The sequence below is a fragment of the Melanerpes formicivorus genome, unplaced genomic scaffold, assembly GCF_026170545.1.
Source record: "Melanerpes formicivorus ecotype bairdi unplaced genomic scaffold, bMelFor1.0.p_v2 SCAF_19, whole genome shotgun sequence".
Classification (NCBI taxonomy): Eukaryota; Metazoa; Chordata; class Aves; order Piciformes; family Picidae; genus Melanerpes; species Melanerpes formicivorus.
The window spans coordinates 12,180,496-12,207,727 of record NW_027142371.1 but is presented as its reverse complement, the minus strand read 5'-3'; the positions used below and the strand labels follow the sequence as shown (position 1 = coordinate 12,207,727).

General features: G+C 47.0%; 2 protein-coding genes across 2 annotated transcripts in view; one reads left to right on the top strand and one right to left on the bottom strand.

Moving 5' to 3' along the window:
* Positions 1–1,386: 1,386 nt before the first annotated feature.
* On the bottom strand, positions 1,387–5,862 carry TOMM34 (translocase of outer mitochondrial membrane 34). The gene is made up of 7 exons (XM_068150102.1): positions 5,728–5,862; positions 5,528–5,627; positions 5,176–5,328; positions 4,104–4,261; positions 3,692–3,836; positions 2,964–3,090; positions 1,387–2,474 (listed from the first exon to the last, which is right to left on the bottom strand). Exons 1-7 carry the CDS (start codon positions 5,840–5,842, stop codon positions 2,376–2,378), a joined length of 897 nt encoding a protein of 298 aa, XP_068006203.1. The 5' UTR covers positions 5,843–5,862; the 3' UTR covers positions 1,387–2,375.
* A 111-nt stretch (positions 5,863–5,973) lies between these two features.
* Positions 5,974–27,232, top strand: part of STK4 (serine/threonine kinase 4) — a 56,582-nt gene continuing 35,323 nt past the window's right edge. Inside the window, exons 1-9 of the mRNA XM_068150101.1 lie at positions 5,974–6,096; positions 9,733–9,813; positions 11,003–11,131; positions 13,753–13,867; positions 14,552–14,716; positions 15,129–15,296; positions 15,838–15,975; positions 16,707–16,835; positions 19,077–19,263. Coding sequence (XP_068006202.1) covers positions 6,065–6,096; positions 9,733–9,813; positions 11,003–11,131; positions 13,753–13,867; positions 14,552–14,716; positions 15,129–15,296; positions 15,838–15,975; positions 16,707–16,835; positions 19,077–19,263 — 1,144 coding nt within the window. The 5' untranslated portion in view covers positions 5,974–6,064. The remainder of the gene's footprint in view (positions 6,097–9,732; positions 9,814–11,002; positions 11,132–13,752; positions 13,868–14,551; positions 14,717–15,128; positions 15,297–15,837; positions 15,976–16,706; positions 16,836–19,076; positions 19,264–27,232) is intronic.

Below are 27,232 nucleotides of genomic sequence, written 5' to 3'. Positions count from 1 at the left end.
TGGAACAGGCTGCCCAGGGAGGTGGTTGAGTTGCCATCCCTGGATGTGTTCAAAGGTAATTTAGATGTGGTGCTTAGGGGTGAACTTTGCAGAGTAAGGTCAATGGTTGGACTTGATGATCCCAGGGATCTTTTCCAGCCTGAATGGTTCTATGATTCTCTGTGTGTAGACAGCCTTGTACACCTGCAGGAGTGCTGACACCAAGGGTCTCCTGCTATTCACCACACCATGTGTGTCTGTGGTACACAAACACCATCTTCTGAGGTGGTGTGGAGTAGCTGTAAATCAAAAGCTGCCTTTGCAATGTATGGTGTCGAGGAGTCACTGATGAGGCTGGAAACATTCATAAGCACACTGTGTCCCACTGGGACTCTCCTGTTTTCAGGAGTATCTGGGACCTGTTATTGCTGTTTTCTGCCCTCTGGGCCTTCCCCAGAACATGTCACTGTCTTCATCCTTGCCTTAATGCTCTGCTTTTCCTAGTTTGGAAAGAAATTTTGAGTCCTTAGAAGCTCTTTTGGTACTTGAGACTGGTGATGTATTGACCTTACTTGACTGCTCCCTCAAGCTGACAGGAGCACACCTTCATCAGCACCACCTCCCTTCTTTCTATCTTGAGTGCTGGTGTTGCTGTCTCAGTCTCCCTTCTGTGCTGTGTCATGCTCTCACTCCAGCTCGCTGCTGAGTCATCCCTCCTACCTTGTTTCCCTTCCAGCATTTTAACAGAATCACAGGTTTGCTCCTGCATTGTGGCTGCTCTGCCCGGCAGAGGCAGCAAGTCCCTCTTCCCTTATTTTAAAACCACTGCAACAGCGCCACGGCAAGGCAAAGGGCAGGCATTGCAGTGGAGAACGCACCCCTCTGCACACCTCCCTTTATGATTTGGAGGGAAAGCCCCTGCCAAAGGGTGTAAAAGGACTGCACGGGCTGGGGTCCACATGTTGCATCTACTTCACCAGACCCTGCTGGGATGTACAGCTCCCCCTGAAGGATCCAAGGAGTGGTGGTACCCTTTGACTTCTTTTTATCCCCTCTCCTTTTTCTTCCCCTTTTCCCTCTGCTCCAACCCATTACCAAGTCTCCCTTGGCTCTGACAAACCCCCCTCAGCAGCTCTTTGGTGTCTGTTTGCTTTAATCTACTCCAAGGGCACTTTTAAAGCTTAGCAGGACCTCTCCTGCTGTTGACAGGGTTGTGACAAGCACTCTGCCCCTGCACTGTGTAAGGCTAAAACAAGGGTGAGAAATCTTAATGTACTCTCAGTGTTACAGAGGAAGGCACTGCACAGCAGTGCTTGAAGCCCTCTGACAGAAGAGGGAAGACAGTATGGAGTGGTTTAAAGAGTATTTCAGTTTCCCTATAGCATTAATCACAAAACCACACAGCTCTAAAGTGAAAATAAAAAGGGCTTTAATGAGAACTGGGTTCAATGGTTCATAGAATACCTCCAGGTATCTCCTTACCTCCCATTTTGTCAGTGCCATCACTATGAGGTAAGAAGATCAAAAAGTATAATCATGCATGAAGTAGCAAGCCAGACCTCTGCTGGGATGTTACTGCATATCCTCCTCCCTCTTAACATCCCCTAACAACTGCTCCAAAAGGCACAGAGGAGCTAAAGTGGTGTAAAAAAAACAACCCCCAAAACCTCCACAACACACTAAACCCCAAACAAACAAAAAGACCCCCCCTGAAACACAACTGTAAAATTCCCAAGCACCCAGAATGCACAGTGGTAACAAAGCAGGCTTAACTTGCTGTTGTTTTCTTACATGTGCAGAGTAATCAAAGTTGAAGTAAAGCTACTACTGTAAACATCTGCCCAGACACACTAAGCAGCAGAAACTCAGCTGAGGGCCAGCAGGCATCAAGGGGGTAAGAGAACAAGCTCAGCCCTGCACAAGTAACTGTGCCTCCATTACAAGAATGGTACTACTGGTGCAAGGGTAACTGCAGCAGTTCCTGAAGCAACCTTAAGTAATAGCAGCACAAATGCCAGCAGAACTGTCACCTGATTAAGGACAAAAAGCTCTGTAGCTCCTCAGAAAGAGAATAGCCACTTCACATGCATTTCAGCCAACCTAAAAAGTCCCTGAGGCCAATGGTTACAGAAAAGGTGACTTCACCCAGGGAAGTTAAACTGTATGCCCCTCAGAGAGGGGTGTTAACTTCGAGTGATCACAGAGCCAAACAGCAGAGCTTGATACAGATTGTGTCTTAACATTCATTGTGCTGGCACAGAACCTGGTACATCTCAGCAGCAGTGAAAGATAGATTTCAACACTGATCCTGCATTAAGATTGGTCCCTCTAACAGCAGAAGGGAAAAAGCTTTCTTCTGTAGTGGAAAACAAAGCTTTCCTTGTTGCTTGGTTACCCTAGGTTCTGTTCAGTTCTTGCAGCAATCTCAGTGCAGCTGTGTTCTTTGGTTCAGTTTTCAACAAGCTCTTGATATCAGCAATGCTTGATTTGTAATCCTAGAAGGAGAAGAGTTTTTAAGTGTCAGGGCATTAGAAATGCTAAGGCTGCAGAATTACCACCCAGCAACAGGCAAAGGCAACACGACTAAGCCTGTGACTCCCTAATGGCTTAAGCACTGGCATCAACGTGGCTGTTCTAAAACATGCTCAGACTACAGCTGACAAGACAACACTTGCAGTACTCTTGTACCTTCTGAGTCCAACACCAAAGCAGCATGTCATCCAGTGCTGCCCACAGAACCTCTCACCAGCCATAAAAAGATAAAGCTCAACACAGCTGCTTTCAGCACACTGGAAACAGGACCTAATGCTGAGAAACTCATGAGATGCAAACAGTGAGGTGAAAGAAAACCCCCACTCTTTCCCTACAGGTCTCAGCTATCTGATGACAGATGTTGGCTAGCACAGAAATAAGTTCTAAAGGGCTTCTCTGGCCCTGATCCTGCATGCACAGGATAGCCCAAAACCATCCAAAACCTGACTTACCTTCAGTTCTTTCAGTGCTTGAGCACGTCTGTAGAGTGCCTTAACGTTTTTGGGATCTAACCTCAGAGCTTCAGTACAGTCCTGTACTGCCTCCTTGTACTGCTTCAGAGTCAAGTAACAGAGAGCTCTGCAACACAGGAACCTGGTTAGAGTCTGACGCTTCTGCAACACACAGAGAAGATCTCAGCCAGCCCCAGCACAACACAAAACTGGACTCCAGTAACAGTCTGTATCTTTCCACATGATGTCATCTCACTCCTTCACCTCGAGTTTGTTTCAATTAAAAGAATTAAAAAAAAAGAGAAATAGGTTTTTTGGTCTGGAAAACAAAAGAGGATTTGAAGAGCAACCTGCTCTAAAGCTGAGAAGCTGCATTTCAAGGATGCAGGTCCCTATCTACACCAGTCCAGAACATCCTGTGCTGGCTGCAATTGTTTTACATGTACTTAGGAGTCTTTAAGTACAATAGTCTACAGCCTGTGGTTCCTGGGGCAGCAGACACCACTCAAAAATACCACAGCCCTGACAGGCAAGCATTAAAGGGAGAAATCCCTGACTGCTTCCAAGAACATTACACAACTACAGGGAAGTCTGCACTCAGGGGGTCTGTGTGTGGGTGGTTTGGGTTTATTCACTTGTAGGAGCAAACAATAGGCAGCACTGTCTAAAGTACCACAATAGGTTTTAGCCAGGGTCAAGGGGTACTTGGGCAAATTTCTGAGCAGTACCTGTTGGTGTAAGTGGCACATTCCTGGTTGAGCTTTAAACTCTCACTGTACTTCTCCACTGCTTTTTTGTGGTTTCCTTTCTTTACAAGTTCATTTCCTTCTTCCTTCAGAGTTCGAGCTCGCTCTCTGTCAGCAGCATACTGGTCTGAAAACAGGGTGAAAGAGAACAGAACACCATAAACCTGACAAGAGCAGCACAGCCTCTCAGAAAGCAAACACTGCCATACCAGAGGCAAGACACAGAGACATCAAAGGATCCAGAGTTGACTGAAGAGGCTGTGGCAGAACCAGGCCCAGGTTTCTCCAGGCCTCAGCCACAGCTGCAGACATGCCAAGCAGGCACAGCAGCTGTCCTGTGCATCATCCTTCTGAGCTACAGGGCTCTATGCCCAGTTCAGGGGCATGCTCTCACCTGGTTCTCCACTCGGTGCAGCCACAGGAGAAGCGTTCGCCCCAGGGCCTCCAGCAGGACCGCTCCACCTCGTCTGGGCAGAAACTGGGACTGTGGGGATTGGCGGGAGCTTCTGGCGCCAGTTCACACCATCCTTCTCCAGCAGGGCTTTAGTCATCCTGGGAGAGACAGGCACCCCAACTGCTGGGCAATGCTGTAGCCAGTAGGGTCACTTTTTAATCTGTCTCAGGTAGTGAGGGCACCATCTCTCCAGTAACCCCTCCCCATGCATCTAAACTAAGTTAATTCTACAGACAGGACATTAATGAAAGGACCTTCTTCATGTCAGCAAGGCTAAAAATATCATGGCACAAGGACTGAAGCTGTCAGTACTCAGCTGGTAAGAGACATGCCTGTCACTCCTCAGTCAGCAATGAAGTGAAGCAGACAGCCCCAGGAGGAAATAAGGAAGAACTACAGCAGCCTGTAAACCTAGTCAGCATAGGGAGGCTTAGAGGACAGGGCACTGGAATTTGTACATATTACTTCCTTTAAAGCAAGCACACAGCAAAGCACGAACAGTGCCAGGGAATTCATCCCCAGCTCTCAACCAGCACCTTGCAAAGAGTACTAGCAGACAAAGGGAGCATGGCTGAGCCTTGTGTGAAGCAGCAGAGGCCTGCCTTGGATACTTGATTTAGGGTGCCCTTAGGACAAGAGGAAATGACCTCAGGTTGCATCAGGGGAGGTTTAGGTTGGGTATTAGAAGAAACTTTTTCACTGAATGGGTTTGCAAAGACTGGAACAGGTTTCCCAGGGAAGTGGTTGAATGCCCATCCCCAGAAATGTTTTAAAAGATGCAGAGATGTGCTGCTGAGGAACATGGGTTAAGCACCAGCCTTGGAAGAGTTAGAGAATGGTTGGACTTGATCCTAAAGGTTCCTATCCAAACGACTCTATGATTCTGTAACTATGATTTGTGTGCTTGGGACCCAGCTTGCTCCTGCCACGATTGCAGGAGCAGCACCAGGCCGGCAGGAGCAGCTAACAGAGCCGTGGTGCTTCCGGGCCCACCGGTACCGAGCAGCGTTACCTGTTGACGCCGTCGTGAGCTGCCTGGATGGTGCAGTCCACCTGCAGCACCGTCTTGTAGTCCACGTAAGCTAGGCGGTACCTCTCTAGGGCCTCGTAGGCCGCGGCCCGCCGCAGGAGGGGTTTCACCCCGAAAGGGACGAGCTGGAGGGCGCTGCGACAGAGAAGAGAGCGGTCGGGTCGGCGTGAGACCGGCGGCGATGGGCGGCCTCGGGCACGGCGCGGCCGAGTCAGGCATGCGGTGCTCTGGAGCTGACACCGGCCCTGTCCCGCCTCCCGCCCTAACCTTACGGTGAGGATGCAGATGAATGAGCCCCCCATCCTCGCCACCCCTGGTCCCCCTCGCCACTCACGTGCTGCAGTCCGCGACGCAGAGGCTGCAGGCTCCGTCCTTGAGGTAGCAGGCGGCACGGTTGGAGAGCAGCAGGCTGCGCTCCTCGGCGGCGGCCTCCCCTACGCCGGGACACAAGCGGGATTGGTGATCACCCGGGAACCCCCTGCCCAGCCCAGGCCATCCCGGCTCGGTCCGGTCCCAGTCCGGGAAGGACTGTACCTGCGGCTTCCAGCAGCTCCAGCGCGCGGGTGTACAGCTCGGCAGCCGGCCCGTACTGCCCGCGGCGGAACTCCTCGTTCCCGGCCCGCCGCAGGGCGCTGGGCGATGCCGCCATCGCGCCGCCGCTACCCGCGCCGGGCCGGGCCAGGAGACCACGCCTCTCTGCGGGGGCCGCGGGGCGAGGCCAGCTCCCACGGCGCCTCCTGCCGGCGGGGCGGACACTCGCCGCTGGCTTCCGGCGGCGGGCGGAAGTGGTGGCGCGGCGGGCTGCGATGGTGAGGGAGTGATCGGCCGTCCGCTCGCCTGCCTGTCTGACCGACTGTTGCTGCACCGCGCCATGGAGACGGTGCAGCTGCGGAACCCGCGCCGGTGAGCAAAGGGGTGCATACCAGCGGGGACCGGGGGTGCTCCGGTCCGGCTGGCTCCGCATGGGCCTTCCTGGTGCCGGCGCGTCCCAGTCCTGAGGGGCGTCGGCGCGGGTCCTAGGATCCGTGGGAGCCAGGTAGCCGGCCCCATTGAGTCTCTGCCTCTCCGTCTCCCCGGGGTGCTGCCGGCAAATCTCACCCCGGGTTGGCGGGCAGCAGCTGAGGAGTGCCGGGGCTGATGGGGTTGGACGTTTTCGTACCGGGACGAACCGGGCAGTCAGCGCAGGTTGAGGCTTCGGCGGCTGTGAAGCTTGCACCGGTTAATGTGACTACACCGGCGATGTACTGACCAGAGCAGGTGTACTGCCAGAAGCTCTCGATAACTTGCTCGTTCCTGCCGCCTCTTTGGGGGGGTTGTGGGCAGGTTCGTTGCCTCCCTGGTCCCTGCCTAGTCGGGGCGCACCCCACAGCCCCTGTCGAGCGCAGCCCCATCGAGGGGCCAGCCCGGGGCCCCGGGAGGTGCCGGGACGAGCTTCGTCTATCTCTGTCCGTCGGGCTGTGGCGGAGCGGGTCTGGCAGGGAGCGGTTCGGAGATCAGCGCGGTTTGAATGGAGTGTCCGTCTGTCAGGGTGCTGCTATCAACCCCCTGCAGCTGGGGCCGGGAACAAAGGAAGCCGCTGGCCTTCGTGGCCAGGGTCTGTTTAACAAAACAGCCATATGTCTTCTGTTAAAAAATGAAAAGTCTGGCAGTTTTCTGTAATGGCTTAGGCCGGTGTGTAACTGGAAGGTGATCGAGATTAGATCAGCAGCTTGGGCAAGGTTGGGTTTGTGTTGCTGTTACATGGCGTGGTATAAACAGACAGGGAACAGAGCAGGCAGAGTGTGTCTGGCAGCAGCAGGGACAGGCTGGACCCTGCACAGTAACTGCACTCCTGAACTGCACTCCTGAAATGAAGTAGTTTGATGCAAGCACAGTAGTTATTTGGTGATTGAGTGTTGATGTGTGAAAAAGTGTTTTTGGGGGGTGGGTTTTTTGGGTAGAATTTAGGCCTCAATTTTATCTAGAAGGATCTGCCTCTTGCATTTGCACTTCTGGACTCCTCGGACACATTTTGGGCTCCTTGCAAATGGCAGCTTGTGTGGTCACTGATGCATAGATTGTTTATTCTCTCCTCTTCCCACACCTTCCTCCCTCCCTGTTTTCACAGGGACAAGTAATGTTCTGTTGGTTGACACTTATCTTTGCAGGGAAGCAAGTGACTACTTTCAGTATTTCACCACTTCCTGCGTCTGCTTCTTTATCATGTTTCCTTTGCTTCAGGAAGCCATTGTATGTACTCCATGCGTGAGCTGCCCCTCCTGTATGGCCTTTGTACATAAACATAATAGCCAGGGGTCCATGAGTGGTTTCTCATTCAGTTTCTGAAGAAGTTAGGAAAGAAAAAAAATGACATATTTAGTGTCAAAATTAGCAGGCTTGTGGCTAGGACTGAGATCTTCGAGAGCAGCAGTAAGAGCTTTCAGCAGGGTCGGAGTGGCTGGAGAGCTGCCAAACAGAGAGGGACCTGGGGGTGCTGAACATGAGCCAGCAGTGTGCCCAGGTGGCCAAAAAGGCCAATGGCATCCTGGCATGCATCAAGAATAGTGTGGCTAGCAGGAGCAGGGAAGTCATTGTGCCCCTGTACTCAGCACTGGTTAGGTCACACCTTGAGTCCTGTGTCTAGTTTAAGAAGGATATTGAGACACTTGAATGTGTCCAGAGAAGGGCAACAAGGCTGGTGAGAGGCCTCAAACACAAGCCCTACGAGGAGAGGCGGAGGGAGCTGGGATTGTTTAGCCTGGAGAAGAGGAGGCTGAGGGGAGACCTTCTTGCTGTCTACAACTACCTGAAGGGAGGTTGTAACCGGGAGGGAGTTGGTCTCTTCTCCCAGGCAAGCAGCACCAGAACAAGAGGACACAGTCTCAAGCTGCACCAGGGGAAGTTTAGGCTGGAGGTGAGGAGAAAGTTCTTCCCTGGGAGAGTTGTAAGCCATTGGAGTGTGCTGCTCAGGGAGGTGGTGGAGTCCCCATCCCTGGAGGTGTTCAAGAGGAGATTGGACGTGGCACTTGGTGCCATGGTTTAGTCACGAGGTGTTGGGTGACAGGTTGGACTTGATGATCTTTGAGGTCTCTTCCAACCTTGGTGATTCTGTGATTCTGTAATTTGCAGTTGCAGCAACCACATGCATTTAACTTTAAGCATGGCTCTTGGTGAGGGCAATGAGTTCTGAAAAACCTGAGATTAGCAAGTTTCTGTGTTTCAAAAACTTGTATGAATTGGTTTGGGAAGTTTGGAGTTTGAGGTTGTTTTGGTTTGGGTTTTTTTTTGGGGGGGGGGGGGGGTAGCTTTTGTGGGTTTATTTTGTTGTTGTTTCAAATCTTTGTTTAGTTGGTGTGGAAATGTCTGTGGGCTGGTCGGCAGTTTCAGAACACTTTTAATTCAGCCCTTGGCTAATTCAGGAGGTTTGATGGTGAATTGCTCTCACCCGTGGTAGAGCAGGACTGAAACAAACGCAGCTGATCTTGGTGTTTTGTGTACACAATCTCCCTGAAAGCTGCACTGGAGTCCAAGTGAAGTATCACAGTGCACACAGGGTGGTTTTCCTCTCTGGCAGTTATTTCAGCTGACTCTTCTTAGCAATGCTTTTAAAAGGGATGGACCAAGCAGCGCTAAGATCTTAAGAGTCAGGTCCCAATTTCCTTTCATTCATTTTCCTTTCTGATAGACTTTTCCTAGTATATGTCCAGGCCCACACAGTCAAGATTTCAACTTTGGATGTTACAAATGTGCAAGTGAGATCAATATTGCCTCTTTTCTCCCATCAAATGTGTTCCATGTGTACTGTGGGGCTCTGGGGAAGATGATGTTCCCCTTTGCATACCCTTAGCACATGGCCTTACATGATGTATCTTTACATATCCATATGAGATATTCAACTTACCAGATGCTTTCAGTAGCTGCAGGGCTCTGCAGTGCTGTGTTGGTATTTGACCACCAGCCTCTAGATGCTGAGGTGTGTTTCCATCCAAAGGAACTGTAGATTTGTGTTGCCTCATCAAATTCTGCCCCCTGTAATTCCTAATCATCTTTTGCTATTGGATGTTAATAATATTCACTCTCCTGGTCAGGTGAAATAAACTTAGGAAGGCCTTGTAGCTCTCCACAACTACCTGAAAGGTTGTAGAGAGGTGGGTGTTGGTCTCTTCTCACAAGTCATAACTGATAGGACAAGAGGAGTGGCATCAAGTTACACCAGGGGAGATGTAGGTTAGACCTTAGTAAAAACTTCTATGCTGAAAGGATTACCAAGGACTGGAACAGGCTGCCCAGGGAAGTGGTTGAACTGCCATCCCAGGATGTATATAAAAGTCATCTAGATAGGGTGCTCAAGGATATGGTGCAGTAGTGGCCCTGACACAGATTATGATTTGACTTGGTGGTCTTAGAGGTCTTTTTCAACCATGGTGATTCTGTGATCATCAATTTTCCTCAAGCTAAGCCTTGTGTATGTTCAAGTGATGCTCTTTATTCTTCTCTTTCAACAAAGCCCAAACTGCTGTAAAATAAAATGTAATCATTTCTCTGTTCTTACATATACAGGCAGCTGAAGAAGTTAGATGAAGATAGTTTAACCAAACAGCCTGAAGAAGTGTTTGATGTACTGGAGAAGCTTGGAGAAGGGTATGTGTTCATGCTTCTCTGAGAACAAACCTGTTTAATGCATACACATTCAGTGATCTTTGATTTGTCACTTTCATCATGATGCTGTTACTGCAGAGGTGTGTTCTACCATAGGGACTGCTGGTTAACAACAGAATAAGGAATTCTTTCCTCAAGAGTGTGGTATGTTAATCCAGACAGCATCTTCTGGGTCAGCAGTAGAGAGTTAAAGCACTGCTCAAAAGGCCAGTTTGGAGTTGACAGAGCTCTGTGGGTACTAGAGAGGTGAACTAGAGAGGTTTTGTAGCTCATCCCTGGCAGAAGATCCACATAGAAATGAACTTCTGTTGCTTTGTGCTACTTGGTGAGGCAGAGCAGCATGGGAACGCTGGGCAAGTGACATGTCTGCCTTCATAAGCAGTCCATATGAAAAATGAGCTGTAAGTCTGCTTGCCTGATGTAAGTGAAGAGGCTGGAAATCAGACAGATAATATCTGACAAAACCAAGCAAACCTCTGACCAGAGCTGTAGTTTGTACTGGTGCTCACCTGGTACTGTGGGCTGGAAAAAGAGAATTGTATTTGTTTGATTTGTGTAAAAGGCCCTTCCAGAGCTATAGGCAGTGTAATGATGGTTGGCTCCTTTCTGACTGTCTCAGTGTGCTGTGATTAACTTGTGTTTTTGTCACAGAATCACAGAATATTAGGGGTTGGAAGGGACCTCTACAGATCATCCAGTCCACCCCCCCTGCCAGAAGAGGATCACCTAGAGCAGGTCACACAGGAAGTTGTCCAGGCAGGTTATGAATGTCTCCAGAGAGGGAGACTCCACAACCTCTCTGAGCAGTCTGTTCCAGTGTTTTGTTAGAAACTGGAGGATGGTTATTTACATTAATGTGATGGTGACAGAGCACTGGAACAGGCTGCCCAGAGAAGTTTGGAGTCTCCTTCTCTGAAGCTATTCAGACCCTGTCTGGATGTGATCCTGGGCAACCTGCTCTGCTTTAGCAAGGGAATTGGACTAGATGATCTCCAGAGATCCCTTCCAACCCTTGTTGTTCTATGAACCTGTGATTAAAAGACAAATATTTTTGGCAGGAGGATTTATATATTTTTTTTCTGATGTCTGCACTTGTAAAAAGCAAACCCACAGCACCTGCTGCTGTTAAATGTTACTGTGCTTGGTGTTTATGTAATGTTTTGTTTCGTAGCTCCTATGGCAGTGTGTTCAAAGCCATTCATAAAGAAACGGGTCAAGTTGTTGCAATTAAACAAGTTCCTGTGGAGTCTGACCTGCAAGAGATTATAAAGGAAATATCCATAATGCAGCAGTGTGACAGGTAAGCACGTCCTGCAAACCCCACTGTCAGCACACAAAGAAAAGTGCTGGCTGTGATCTGGCATTTAATCACATAGAAGACATGATCACAGTATAACCAAGGTTGGAAATGACCTCGAGGATCATCGAGTCCAACCTATCAACACAGGCCCCATGACTAGACCATGGCACCAAGTGCCACGTCCAATCCCCTCTTGAATGCCTCCAGGGATGGTGACTCCACCACCTTCCTGGGCAGCCCATTCCAATGATGAATGACTCGCTCGGTGAAGAACTTCCTCCTCACCTCGAGTCTAAACCTCTCCTGGCGCAGCTTGAGACTGTGTCCCCTTCCCGGCTACAACCACCTTTCAGGTAGTTGTAGAGGGCAATGAGGTCACCCCTGAGCCTCCTCTTCTCCAGGCTAAACAATCCCAGCTCCCTCAGCCTCTCCTCATAGGGCTTGTGCTCAAGGCCTCTCCCCAGCCTTGTTGCCCTTCTCTGGACACGCTCAAGTGCCCTTCTTAAACTGAGGGGCCCAGAACTGGACACAGTACTCAAGGTGCGGCCTAACCAAAGCAGAGTCCAGGGGCACAATGACCTCCCTGCTCCTGCTGGCCACACTATTCCTAATGCAGGCCAGGATGCCATTGGCCCTCTTGGCCACCTGGGCACACTGCTGGCTCATATTCAGGCGGCTGTCGATCCGTACCCCCAGGTCCCTCTCTGTTTGGGAGCTCTCCAGCCACTCTGACCCCAGCCTGTAGCTCTGCATGGGATTGCCATAGCCAAAGTGCAGCACTCGGCACTTGGACTTGCCATCCTGTTGGACTCTGCCCATCTGTCCAGTCGGTCGAGGTCCCTCTGCAGAGCCTTTCTACCCTCTAACTGACCAACATCTGCTCCTATGATGTTGCCTTAAATGTTTTTCAAAAGGCTGGATTTGTAGGATCAAGTTGCCTCCTGCCACCCAAGTCATGTGAGCTGACCCTTTGGGTAGTGGTAATCCAGGCAAAGGTAAGAGCAGAAATGGAGCTTGGCAAGAGGGCATTGAGCTGAGTTAATGACCTTGCACTTGCTGCAGCACAGAGCTGAGTGTGTGAGCGGTGACCGCTGTCCCCCCCGCTGTGCCATCACCTGTTGAACTGTATAATAACTCGACTGGGTGCTGAACAGCAGCTCCCATCCCCAAAGGGGTAATGAAATCCGAACAAGTTTTGGTATGGAAGTAGAAAACTTAGAGGAGGTGGTTTTGTTTGTTTTTAAGGGGCACGTGGCTGAGAGCCACTAACGCATGATTGCTCTTGCATGTGAGCAATGTACCTGCTGTCATCTGCTGGAGTGGCAGAACTGTCCTTCCTGGCTGTTTTCTGCCTGTGCAGGTTCTAGTGCAGTACAAGCTATTTGCTGACCTGAGCATCCCCAGAATAACTTGCTGGCACCTCTGCAGGCTGATGGTTGTCTTGTGGATGAGCTTATGGATGAGGAAGACCTCCTTAAAGCGTGTCCTGGGCTGAAAGTTTAAAATACACCAATTTCTTCTGATACTATGGATTTAGCCTTGAGAAACACTACTATGATGGACTTCAGGCATGGAAAACCATTTAAAATAAATGACATTAGCAATATAAAACTATGGTCCCAGTCACTCACTCTACTGCACTTCACTCCCTTTACATGAAGGTGACTGGTGGCAGGCAACAAAACGTAACTCGGAAAGAATTTGTTTGTGACAAGTCTTGCTGTGTCACTTGGGCAGCATTACTAAGTGTCTCTTTCTTGATAGAAGTTAAATATTAACATTGCAAGGCCTAAAATGAGACCTTACAGTTAGGAACAGCAGAGGGAGTGCATCACTGGAGCGTCACATTTTCTGTGCAGGCATTGAGGGATGCCGGGTAGGTGACTGATTTAGTTTTGCTGGGTTTATGCTTTTCATTGGCAAACATTCAGCAGAGAATAGACCAAATGCACTTAAGTTTCTTAGCTCTATTCCTATGAAGTTGGGATTCATCTTTCTTAGTTTTCTCCTTTGCCTTTTGCAGAGGACAGGTGGTTATTCTGACCAGTATAGTTTGCTTTTTTGTGAGATAGTCTGAGGTCATACTAGGTTCCTAAAATACACTGTGGACAACACTGCCGATGCATGTGGTAGTGGGGGAATATTCCTCTTAATATTACAGCTATTTTCCAGCAAACTTTGGACCTTATTTTACATTTCCATTGTGCTGCCACTGCTCTGCAGCAGGTTTCAGGGACCATCATGGTCTCTTTCCCATTCCCTTGGCCTGCCTTCTTGCTTGCTGCAGCACTGACCTTGTAATCCTGTTCAGGGAGCTAAACCAGATGAAGACCAGTGGCTCCTTATTTTTATAGGGTTTATTTTCAGGTGGTTTAGCTCCCTGAACTGGCTTAGGGGCAGGCAGGTCAGGTGAGCACTGCTGTGGGGAAGCAGCTTGGCAGGACTGCAGTGGCCCTGTGCAAGTTCAGACTAGTTTTGGAGTGCTTGTGGTTGAGGCTTCGGTGACGCTTCCATTTTTAAAACTTACTGAGGGGCTCTGCAGTATATTGTGCTTATTCAGTTGTGCTGGTTCCTGGTATTTGACCCTTGGTTTTCTTCTCCTTTTTTTTTCCATCTCACAGTCCTCATGTGGTGAAATACTATGGCAGCTATTTTAAGAACACAGACCTGTGGATAGTCATGGAATACTGCGGCGCTGGCTCTGTCTCTGACATCATTCGCTTACGAAATAAAACCGTATGTTCTCTCTCCTTTGAGTGTGAGAGTGGGAAATACAGCTGTCCAGCAGCTCAGGGAAGCCAAGTAATTAGACAGCAGTTAGATTAGACATTAGGAAGAAATTCTTCCCCATGAGAGTTGTGAAGCACTAGAACAGGTTACTCAGAGAAGCCTTGAACAACCTGGTTGAGTAGGAGATATCTCTGACCATAGCAAGGGGTTTGGATCTAGATAACCTTTGGGGTCCTTTCCAACCCAGCCCTTGCAGGATTCTATGAATTTGGGCATAATTCTCATGGTGTTCATTGTCTGACACTGGCCATAGCATGAGATGCAGGTCCTTTGTTCCTCTAAAGATGGAAAAGCTGATTGCATTGATCAAGTTTTGGTTATCTGGGCAATTTTAATTGGTGGAGGAGATTTGGAGTTGGCTTTCCTGAAAATGCAGACTGACTCTGCATAACAGATTCTGCCTTACTTTGGTTATTGCAGGATAAGAATTAACTAGTGGAGAAAGGGGCTTGGTGTTTGTGTGTGTTGATTGTAATATAATTCAACATAATGCTGTAAGTCACTAACTCCCCATTAGTGTGGCAGCCTTTAGTGAAGGCAATTAAATGGCAATTAGAGAGTCTCAGGAAAACAGGCTGATGCAGAGTCATGTAACCTCTCAGCAGCTGATAGTTTGGCTTTTTTTTTTAGCTCACAGAAGAGGAAATTGCTACAATAGTGCAGTCCACACTGAAAGGACTAGAGTACCTGCATTTTATGAGGAAAATACACAGGGATATCAAGGCTGGCAATATATTGCTGAACACAGAGGGACATGCAAAACTGGCTGATTTTGGAGTGGCAGGACAGCTTACAGTAAGTAAACCCATGACAGCTGTGTGCACTTCAGTTTGTTGTTTTAACCTGCCTATGAGGGTGATGTGCTTGTAGAGTCTTTGAGAAATTGTTCTGAACTGTTTTTTAGCACTTTACATCCCATAATGAAATACTGGAACAGCAGCACTTTAGAGCAGATCTTTCTCTGGGGAAGCTGCTATACCTACATGATGGTTTGCCGTGGCATTTGCAGTTTGCTTCAGGGTATTTGTGACTTCTGTAAGCACATTTAATTTCCTCTCTGCAGCCCTCCATAGCACAGTCTTGCTGAATTTAACAGTGTGTGTGTGTACCTGCAAATGGAAGGTAATTTGGGTGATAATTCATTAATAAATGTTTATGGCTAACACAGTTGCCATTGTCTGGATCTTTGTCTCGCTGCTCTTCCCAGGACACCATGGCAAAGCGGAACACAGTTATAGGGACCCCATTTTGGATGGCTCCAGAAGTGATTCAAGAAATTGGGTATAATTGTGTGGCAGACATCTGGTCTCTGGGGATCACTGCAATAGAAATGGCTGAAGGCAAACCACCATATGCAGATATTCATCCTATGAGGGTAAGGACTGTAGCCCTTGAAAATCTGCTGCGGTATGGAAAGGTTTTGCTGTCACAGCTGGCTGAAAAACATATCAATTTGCCACCTTGCTTTTGGTTTAGAGTAAATGACTTGTTTTCTGGCAGTTCTTTGTGTTGTTGATTAAATGAAAACCAAGTCTTTGAGAAGGAGAATCTGCATGGGAAGGAAAATCAGGAGCCTCTTCTGTTATGACATAGCTGCTGGGTGTGAAGAAATGTATTTTCAGGTTTATTACCAAAGTGATTTTTTCATATAAGCACAAATTTTTAAGGCTTGAAATTGGCAGATTCACACCTATTGGGAGACATAATGACTCAAACAGACATGTAAATACCTAGTAAGAAGAGAGTGATTTCTTCATCCCTCTGAGCAAATTGATGATATTAGCACAAACTCTCCCGAAGCAGCAAAGGTGAAATGTCCATCATTCCTTGGTGCCAGTGTATGTGTGGATTTCTGTTGTATTGGTGGAAATCTTTTAAGCTGTGTTTGCCAATCTGGAATGTTCTTCTGTTCTCAGGCAATTTTCATGATTCCAACCAATCCACCTCCAACATTCCGGAGGCCAGAGATCTGGTCAGACAACTTCACTGACTTCGTAAAGCAGTGTCTTGTGAAGAGCCCAGAGCAGCGTGCCACAGCCACACAGCTTCTGCAGGTCTGCCTTTTCATAGTGGAATGTAAGCTCTAGAGAAGGCCAGCTGGGGTAGGCAGTGCTGCTTGCCTGTTGAGATGTTTGGTTTGGTACTTGCTCTTCCTGCTCACTCCGGGTTTTACTTCTTGCTGTCTTATTTTAAAAATCTTAACGTTTGACTGCGACTTTTCTTCTTTAAGAGCCAGTCTAACATCAGCTTCCTGCCTTTTTCTTCTCTGGGTGGTTCTTTTGTTAGTTTGCCTTTTGGAGAAGTTTTTCCCTTTCAAATTCTCACCAGCACTGCCAAGAAACTGCTTCATAAAGCACTAAAAAAGTGGAAACTAAGTGAAAGTGGTTGCTGAGAATGGTCTAGGCATGGTGATGAGCTGTGTGCATGATTCTTGACAGCTAAGCTGCTAAGGAAAGAAATAAGGGTTTAATACAAGTTAAATGTGGGAGGGGAATGAGCTTAAGGCTGTTGTAGATTAAGGGTTAACTATTGGACCCTGAGATCCCATGGGTTTTTGCCCTGGAGGCTTAAACCAGGACAAAGTCTCACAGCAGCAGTGCCCTTTGAAGCGTGATCTCGTTTGGAGGGTGGGAGGTCTCCCTCCTGTGCCAAACAGAAGCACAGCATTTTTATTTGAGTAACACACTGAGTTAAACCTTAATTTTGATAGGAAGTAGACCATAGTAAGAGTGGTTTATGTCTTGATTGGGATGCAGTGCTCATTTGTTTCTAAACTGCTTCTCAGCACCCGTTTGTTAAAAGTGCCAAAGGAGTCTCAATTCTGCGGGACCTGATTAACGAAGCCATGGATATCAAGTTGAAAAGGCAAGAGGCACAGCAACGTGAACTGGATCAAGATGATGATGAGAATTCAGTGAGTATTTAATAGCAACAGTGTACACAGTCCAAACCTTTGCTCCTTTCACAAAATTTAGCTGCTTTAGTGTTTGATTTTGCAGTATTTTGTCCAGTTGCTGGTGGAAATGATTTAGGTATTGAGTTCTCTGGTTTAGAACTGCTTAAGCTGAGGCTTGGTCCCCGCTCAGTCTTTCTATTTGAAGGGAATAGCCAGCATGTGTGGCTTACTGCTTAGCTCAGAGTGTAGCACAAGACCTGTGATTGAACAGGGCTACGAAGTAATGTATGCAGAAGACCTGCTTGGCTCTCCCAGTTGGACTGTACTACATTATTTACGTAGCAGTGAGAATTCTTCACTGTAGATTCAGGTTTTACACTGCTCTCCTAGTAGAAAATAATATCTGTGATGCATTATGATATACATATGTTGTGTTGTTTTACTATTGTTGTGCTTTAGAACCCCCCTTATAGAAACTTTCTACTGCACAAGAGCAACCGACAGAAAGCCAAGGTGAGGGCATGACAAATGGTTCAGGGGATTGCTGTGAGTTGAAGTTTGGGCTCCTTGTTCCAGTGGTTACAGCATGTGAATATGGAACGCATGTTGGGTTTGAGCCTCTGCTTGCTTCAGCCTGAATAAATGAACAACAAAAGGCTTTGTATGCCACTTCTTTTCAGAGGTCAGACCTGAAGAGCATGGTCCATGGTATCTGTGCTGAAGATCACCTAGTTTTCCGGTTCAAGGCCACCTCTTTATTCAGTGTGGAAGCCACTTTAATGGTCATGTTGGCTTAATGTTGGCTCTGAGTGTTGTCCCTACCCTCCCTTCTTCATTTCTGACCCATCTGGAGTCACATTGCTGGGAGATGGAGTCTGTGTAGTGGAGTTGAATTGTCTCTGTCAGTGTGTGTGTTTACCCAAACTCTGTCTACTGGCAGAAAAGTGTTCCCAAGCACTTCCCAAGTGCTGTGGAAGTTTCTGCTGCAGTCCTTTGTTAAACGATGTGTAGCTAACAAATTTATTACTTTCTCTCACCCACTCATCTCCACATAAAGTTACTTCTCCTCCATTAACCTCTTGTGCAGTTTTCTTCTCCTCTTGCTATTGGTTTTGAGGTTGAGAAGTAAACTCTATGGACAGCTTGGCTGAACAGATAAAATGCTTGGAACACCAGAATGTGGAGGGGTCTAGCTTCTCTGTGACATTGAGATGTAGTATTGCAGCTTGATGTGTGAGGCCTGTGGTTTTTTCCTCTAGCACTGATAAAGGTCAGTAAGTCCATGTCACACAGAACAGTGAACTTTGTCCTTATAACAAGAGCATTTCATCCAAGGTGTGATGAATAGAAACTCTACAATAAACCTAGGAAGTGACTTCTGTTCTGGTAGGTACTTGGTCCACATTTCTAAGAAACTAACTGGACTGTGGAAATTTTGACCTTGTTCTTGATTAAATCCTGGTCAGAATATATGCTTAGTGAAGCACACACCACCTAATGAAGCTCCTACCTCTGGCTAATTTAACTGTCTGCCACAAATTGTCCTACCAGAACTTGATTCAGGAACTTATATTTTTCTACAGTCAGTCTCTTGTGCCTTGACAGCAGTAATTCCACTTCTGTACTATTAGCACCTATTAACAGATAGAGAGACCAATAATTTTAATTTTAAAACAATTTACTAGACCTTAGTAATTTACTTAATTCCTTTTAACAGATTTGCAAATTCAGTTAGTTTTGCTTCAGTGCTTCTGAAGTTTGTAGCAGGTAAAACTGTCTAAATGCTAAAGAGAGACTCCTTAAAAACAGGGTGATTGCTTTTCTGCAGTGTCCCACAGGCACTCCAGACCTAGTCCTGTTGCTGTCTAATACCTAACAACTCCTCAGTGAGCTGAACCACTTGAGATAAGGGGTTTAGTTCTACTGTTTAAAGGAGCAGCATGAATAGAAACACTGAATGAATATTGTAACCTACTCTTATGGGCAGGTCACCAGGTCAGAAATGAGCTACAGCTTGCACTGAGGAGTTTCTGCTGATTATCTGTTCTCTTATGGTTTTTCATGCTGGCAGAAAAGTATGAAGACTTTTCCTTACCTGTTTGGAGATGACAGGGAGAGAACCAAGTGCATAAACCAGAATGTTGCTTCTATGTGTATTTGTGTAATTAATCTCTGAATTAGTAAGGCTTGCCAGTGTCCTTGGCTACAGATCTTCTTCACCACCATGAGTAAAAAATCCTTTATGGCATCCTTGTCCAGGAAGAAGATGAAACTGATTCTGGGACCATGGTGAGGGCAAGTGGAGATGAAACTGGTACCATAAGAGCTGTCAACACGCTGAGTGATGGAGCCAACACCATGATAGAACATGATGGCACCTTGGAATCCCAGCTGGGTACAATGGTCATAAACACAGAAGAGGAGGAGGAGGAGGGCACCATGAAAAGTAAGGAAACACCTTTAATAATAATAATAAAAATAAATAATAATAATAATAAACCAGGCTGGAAGAGACCTTCAAGATCATCATGTCCAACCCATCAACCAATCCAACCCACCCAAACAACTAAACCATGGCACCAAGCACCCCATCAAGTCTCCTCCTGAACACCTCCAGTGATGGTGACTCCACCACCTCCCCCAGGCAGCCCATTCCAATGGGCAATCACTCTCTCTGTATAGAACTTTTTCCTAACATCCAACCTAAACCTCCCCTGTTGCAGCTTGAGACTGTGTCCTCTTGTTCTGGTGCTGGCTGCCTGGGAGAAGAGACCAACATCTGCCTGTCTACAACTTCCCTTCAGGTAGTTGTAGAGAGCAATAAGGTCACCCCTGAGTCTCCTCCTCTCCAGGCTAAGCAACCCCAGCTCCTTTAGTCTCTCCTCATAGCGCTTGTGTTCCAAACCCCTTACCAACTTGGTTATCCTTCTCTGGACTCGTTCCAGCAAGTCAACATCCTTCCTAAACTTAGGACCTAATGTGGGCTGTGATGGGTGTTTCCAGCCTGGTTTGATATTTTGGTGGCTTGTTGTGACGTCTTTTGGTTCTGGAGAGGTAAAGGTCTTAGGTCCATGCCTGATTTTAGGTAGTATGAAGGCTTTTTGTTGATCCTTTTTTACCTGTTTTGTGAAAATATAAAATAAGGGTAATCAAAACATTTTGTGTCACCTTAGAAAGTGATCTGGCTGTAAGCTGGCATCTGTAATCAGCAAGCTTGTTTCAGAAGTGGTGCATCAAATTAAGGGCTACATGTGTGAAATGACAAATACCTTGCAGGGCTCAAGCACAGCAAGGCACGTGGTGGGAGAAGCAGGCATCTGTAGGCTTGTGTGCATCTGTAGTGGTGCTTCAGTCACTAGGAACAACTAAATAAACTGCTGCTGTTCTGAGGCACTCAAGGTGAAATCTGTTAGTCCTAAAAGAGAGAAGCTTGCTTTAAAACTACAATCCTTGTGATAGGATGTAGGGTTTAGAAATATGCAACTTTGATCCCTGATAGTCTGTGGAAGACCTCACAGCTTGAGCTGCAGAAGGGTTAAAACTGTGTCTTTGATTAAAGAAATGGAAGGGAGACCCTGCCCAGAAAGGTACAACTAGAACAGAAGGAATCTTTTCTCAGTTCTGGAATCTCATGGAAACCTGTTCCCACTGACTGGGTAGTGGGAACACTGTCTCAGCAGTGTTGAGGCAGAGGTAGTCATAGATGACTCAGCTGTTCAGCATAGATGCTCCTCCAAGGACAGGGTGCTGAGTTGGGGCTCAGCAGTAGTAAAATGTGGTCATCATAGGTAAGGCTTGTTGTGGCTCTTGCACTTCTTCCAAAGACTTCCTGATTTTGGACCTTTAGCTATTGTGGGAGAAGAAAAAAAATCTCAACAGGTGTTTGGGAAAATCCTTTTCTTAGGTGTTTCTCTGTTGAAAGCACCTTCTGTGGGGGGGCCTGTAAGGCTCATGGGTTTGTAAGTGAAGTTTCAGCAGAAGCAGTTTAAAGAGTTTTCTCAACTTTGGCAAACACTGATTGAGTGTCAGAAACCAGAGGTGTCAGCCCACAAAGCAGCTTCTGGCAACAAAGACAATGGTGTAATGCCCTGAGGTTTTGTGGAACAAGGTAGCTTTAGCAAGGAGACCGATGCTGAGAGTAGCTAAAAAGTCATCCCAGGAGTGGGATGACTTACTAACCTTTCCTAAACCTGGTGAAATCTGTGGTTTTCTTTACAAACAGAGACAGCAGTTCATTTCTCATCCTCAGTGTGTGTGGTTGCATTTTGTGGTTCACAGGGACAGGTTTTCCTGTCTGTGGTGCTCCTGCACTGGTTGCCAAGGGTGTGCCTCTCCCAGTCTTCATCACAAGCGTATCTTCTCACTGTCCTGTCATGGTTGCAGCGCTTGTATCTCAAGGCCATCCAGTGCTCTCTGTAAAGCAGTGTACAGAAGTTTGAGGAGATGTTATTAGAAGCATCCCCTTTACAAGGACATAACTAGTTTTGAGCAGCATCGGTTGTGAGGATGTAGCAGTGTCTTCAATGCAGTGCAGTGTCTAAACTCAAGAGGGAGCTCCAGAACAAGCTCTGGGAGCTCCCGATCTCTGGCTACTAGAAAGTCCAGGTTTTATTTTAACCTCTCCTATTAGACTGCAGATTTCTCAAACCCCTCTGTTCTCCAGCTGCTGCTCTGTAACAGTATTGAAAGCTAAGTGTGTGGCAGTTCTTGAGCAAGTTTTGCATTCTGGAGGAAGCATCTTGAGAGACTGGGTGCAAGTGATGGTTTACACTGGTGTCACTTTGATATTGGTGGGCTTCACACAGCACTGTCTAGTGAGACCCAGCCACAATCAGCACTCTGCTGCAGGTTGTGTTGCATTTTAAACCCTTCTGCTTGATTCCAAGAAATCTGATGTTCATTAAGTGATTGCACCAGACTAAAATTTAACTTCTCCTTTACACTTTGTTCTCCTCCTTACCCAGCAGCCTAATTCTGAAGTCCTGGCTGCTGCACAGAGCAGGTCTGTGCTTGTTCTCTGGATGCTGTGCACAGCAGTGTCTCTGAGCAGCATGCCCTTCATGAGAATTGCCTATAGCTCCATTTCTCAGCTCACCATTTCCATATTCATGCTCTCATAACATTCAGTTCAAGTGATTTAACTGCAAAGCTCATCAGCCTGCTGCAGAACTCTCTGGAGCAAGGTCTTTTTGTGATCTTAAATATAAATGTGATAATACTGTTTGGAAACCACAGAGTTTGAAGAAGCACCATTGATTCATACTTTTAAAGATGTCTATATTTCATTTGGCAGCTTGTATTATGACTCACAATAAAACCTAGTTGAAGTCAATAAAAGAGTTCTTGCATGGCATTAGCAGGAGAATTTAGCTTCACTGGGTGTCTTGGGCTCTTTAACTGCAGGCTTCTGCGCTTGTGTTTCAGCCCTTCCGTCTCAAAAAGACCTCTAACTTCATCAGTTTGGGGGTTGGTTTTATTTCTTTTTAATGTAAAAAGTGCTTCTAGGACATTAAAATACAGTGTTTCAGATAGGGTTGTCTTAAAAATCTCTAGCACAGAGTCACTGGGTACTAGCAAGTCCTGGTTTGATTTTAACCTCCCCTCTTAGACTTCAGATTTCTTAAACCCCTCTGTTCTCCAGCTGCTGCTCCATAACAGTATTGAAAGCTAAGTGTGTGGCAGTGCTTGAGCAGTTTTGCCTTCTGGAGGAAGCATCTTGAGAGCCTGCTGAGGTTGGAAGAGACCTTTTAGATCATCAAGTCCCTTCCAGTATAGGCTTGCAAGAGATTCTTGCCTAAATTAATTCCTGGTTCTTCAGAAGGGAAAGGATTCCTCAGTTCCAGCTTTTTGCATTGGGGGGGAAAAGTTTTGTGTTGTAGGCAAATGAGCTGGAGTTCTGTTTGCTTAAATTCTTTCCTTTGCTTGCCTTTCTCTATTTTTCTTCTGGGCACTCAACATAACTACTGGGGCAGCATTACAAATGTCACAGTGACATTCTGTTACATGTTTTGAAAGCTCTCAGGCGATTGCCTGAAACCACAGATACTAAATGAGGCGGCAGCACGTTTTACTGGGACATCGATCCCTGACAGATTGCTTATGGATGGCAGCAAAACTCTTCCAGGAAAACTCCAGAAGTGGCTTGAAGGACTGTAGATGAGCAGTGCTTTGGCATAACTGGCCTGCAGTAGATTCACAGAATGGTTTGGGTTGGAAGGGACCTTCAAGATCATCCAGTTCCGATACCCCTGCCATGGGTGGGGATACCACCGCTAGCCCTGGTTGCTCAAGGCCTCATCCAGGCTGGCCTTGAACACCTCCAGGGAGGCAGCATGCACAACCTCCCTGGGCAACCTGTTCCAGTGTCTCACCACCCTCACTGGAAAAAGTTTCTTTGTAATATCCAGTCTGAATAGAGTAGAATAGAGTAGAATAGAATAGACCAGGTTGGAAAAGACCTTCAAGATCACTGTGTCCAACCTATCATCCAACACCACCCAATCAACTAAACCATGCAACCAAGCACCCTGTCAAGTCTCCTCCTGAACACCTCCAGTGATGGTGACTCCACCACCTCCTCGGCCAGCCCATTCCAATGGGCAATCACTCTCTCTGTGTAAAACTTCCTCCTAACCTCCAGCCTAAACCTCCCCTGGTGCAACCTGAGACTGTGTCCTCTTGTTCTGGTACTGGTAGCCTGGGAGAATGTCCCCCTCTTCAAGCTTCAATCCCTTCCATCTCGTCCTATCACAACAAGCCAAACCCAAGCTGTGTTTCATGAAAGTTCTGTTTTCATGCAGAAATGAAACAGCCAGAGAGGGAAGCACATAAAGTGGCAGTGGTAGTTTATTATCCTGAAGAGTGCCCTAGGATTTCTCCCTTCTTACTGCAGGATTGTTGGATTAGACGACCTCTAGAGGTCTCTTCCAACCCAATTCATTCCATGATTCTGTGATTTCCTCCCCCCCCCACACACCAGTACAAGTGACTGAAAAGCTGGTGGGCTGCAGCAGAAGGCTATAGGGACACCGAAGTGGCATCCACCATACAGAAAGTGTGGGAAGAAAGGGTTTTTTCAGCCTGGGGTTGGCAGGAGAGACTCTCACTGCAGTCTCTACCCCAGCAGGCCATCAGACCCCCGCTCTCCCTAGTGAAAGGATGACAGAAGAGTCTGAACCACATCAAGTATGAACACTCAGCTGAACCTAAGGAATTAAGTTTTCACAACTGGGATGGTTGTGCAGCAGAGCAGGGCTGGAGAGACTGTGCAAGGCCCTGGGCAGCCTGGTCCCAGCCATCACACAGGCAACCAGACCAGTGACTTCCAGAGGTCCCTGCCAAGCCCAGCTCCTCTGACTCATGCTCATCACACTGTCAGACCCCCCCAGTCCTGCAGTCACTTCAGGTCTTTCTATGATGTGCTACATTTCATCACCAATTTTAGTGCGTGTCTACACATGGCCATGTAACACTGCATCTTTGTTTAGTGTTAGCTGGGGTTTTGTTTAAGCTAATTAAAGTAGAGATTGCTTGCTGGCACACAAAAAATGGGAGAAAAGATGTTATCAAATGAAAACCAGCCAGAAGACGTCAGAAATGTTCACTGCTGCTGTGATCTCAGTGGGGGTGCGTATGCAACAAGACCGACAGAAACTGGAGACTGAAAGACATCAAATCAATCATCATCCCAGCACAACTGGATTTCTTTTCCTCAGCCTGGGCACTTAACAGCAGTGGTATCTTTCCAAAGATGATCTGCTATTAATTCACTGCTATATCTTTAAGAGTTTGATAACAGGCGGCCAAAGACAGAAATCGATCACTGCTATTTGCAGAAGCAGCTCCTGCTGAAAGATGACACAGCACTAAATGAGTCTGTGCCAAAACCATTTAACTTCCTAGTTTTATAGGGTTAGACTGAAATATGAACATTTGACAGAAAGTGAGATCACAGCTGTGGCAGAGAAGAGCCTTTCATGAGAAGGTCACCCTGCAGGGATAAGAAAGGCTTCACCGTGCATTGATCCTGAAACCGGGAGAGCTGCTTATAAGGATGAGCTATGAGAGCTCCCTGGAGCCATGAACAGGCCCCCATTTCCATATGCAGTCATCTTTGAGGAGCTGTATTAATTACACAAATGGAACACCACAGCTCTGCTGGAGCTGGTCCAGCTGACTGCAGAAGGGCAGGTCTGTGTTAGCTGCACAGAGCCACAGGCACTGTGAGGACCAGAACTGCTCGTTGTTCAGCCTGTTGTGTGGTGAAGAACAAAGTCCTCCATGGAACACTTACAAGCACTGCCTGGCATAAAGCCATGGTTAGAAAAGTGTAAGAACATCAACATTGTGTGTGAGAACAGAAAAAGATGTGGAATTGGTGGTTTCAAAGGTAGAGAATGCTGTAAATTGGGAGCAACAAACATCCTCCTAGATTCTGATTTCACAGGAGCACCACAGTGAGCTCACTGCTCTTTCAGTACCAGCATACCTCACTCAGCACTGGAAAGCAAAGTCCAGCTGCACGTGGTACCATGCAAGTTGCAACAGTCCCTACCCAAAGCACAAACAGCCCAGACAAGCCTAAAGACAACTGACAGATACAAGGAGGGCACTACAAGGCGAAGCCAGCAAGGCCACACCTGCAACAGGCAGTGGCCTCAGCATCCTAGATCCTCTCCTCTGCCTCTACACAGCAAGGGCAAGTTTTAAGGAAAAACTTTACCAACTCTGTGCTTCCTCCCCAGAAATGTGACCTGAGGGGATGGCTGATTGCAGCTTTCAGACCTCCTTACATCAAGCTTTTTTGACAGAGAACATGAGGAGAATCTGCAAGCTGCTTGCATTTCTGTGTGATGCTGCAGAGAAAGTAGAATGATAAAGAAACAGTGTGGTCAGTTAAACCAGAGAGAGCTTTACTTTTCTTTCCAGCAGTGAAGACTATCCATGAAACCAGATTATCCAGAGTCATCTAGTCCTAAGAATCAAAGCACTCATTTTGTTGATTTTTGTCAAATTAGTTCTCACAACTGAAAATATCTCAGAAGCCTGTCAGCTTTATGGAAGGCTTCAAAAGGAAAGTGGGAGTTACAGAGTTCTTCTGTCTGAGCAAGCTTGCCAAGTAATGAAACTGAAATTTTTGCCTTTCTCAAAAATTATTCTTCCCTGCTCAAACTCTAGAGCAGAAGAATCCTTGTTTAATTATTCTTTCCTCTGGAAAGAGATTGCTGTTGTCTACCTAGGGTGAGCATGCTGTTTTCTACCTAGGGTGAGCATTCTAGAGTCACAAAGATTGGCATAAGATAACCCCACGAGCACTGCATGCTCTCTGCCCAGGTCAGTTTATACAGTTAATACTTCAAACATCTACTCCTGAAGCCATGGTGAGAATCTTCCTGCGTTATATCACAAAATTGGAGCTAGAGTGATGGCTTGGAACAGTCAGGGCATGATGCTACATATTTGTCTACAAAAGGTAATGCAGATCAGAAAGGAAGCAATCACTTGCTAATTAGCAACGTCAAACTAAACCATGATAGGTGGTACATGTGCTTGTCAGGAGTGCAGGAGGCTGCAGGCTGCAGAAAGACCACTGGCCTCAGCTCTGGAGAACTCTTGTGTCTAGGAAATTGAGGTTTCAGAAGCAACAAGGCCAAGAATTTGTACGTTGGCTTGTGCTAGGGAAGTATCACAGACACCAGACACAGCCCAGAAAGATGCAGCCCAGGGAGCAGGAGCTCTGGACAGCCCTGCGGGAGTGCAGTGAAAAGCACTGATGGTAGCTTTAAAGGAGGCAGAGCTATCACTGCCTTTGGTCAGATGCAACACCAGCAAGGATCCCCTGGGACAAGCAGCAGTCGTCTGCTCTTGGATACAAGCTTAAATAGTCCCTTTCACAGCAGGATCAGCATCTGTCACAAGGCAAGTGGCTTGCTTTGTCCTTGCAGCTGTCAGACTCATTCTGGAGTTACAAACTCTCTCATTTCCAGCCTGAAGTTTTTGTGCGCTCGCTCTTGAGCGTGCCTCAGCTCCTTAGTATTCAAACCAGCCTCCTCCACAGTGTGTACTCATTTTTAATTGTGATTATTTAGGAGGTCTCATATCCAACTTCCTTTTTCATTTTAGTGGTCTGAGTAAGCATAGATCTTCCACTGACTTCCTATGTAAAAGGCTTAGCCCCCAGTAGTCTCAGGAAGCTTCTGTCTGCTTTAGTCTAAGTTATGGAACTTTAAGGCTTATAATGCACATACATTTAGGATGCACAGAAGAGTGCCTGCACTTCATTAATATTAAATTTCAAATGGAATTGCAGTTTTGTTTGCTTCAGGCTCTTTCTTGAAGATCACAGATAAACTTTAGCAGCTGGACAGCATAATTTGTACAGTACATTCAGAACTGAGTCCTTTTAAGCGGCAAAG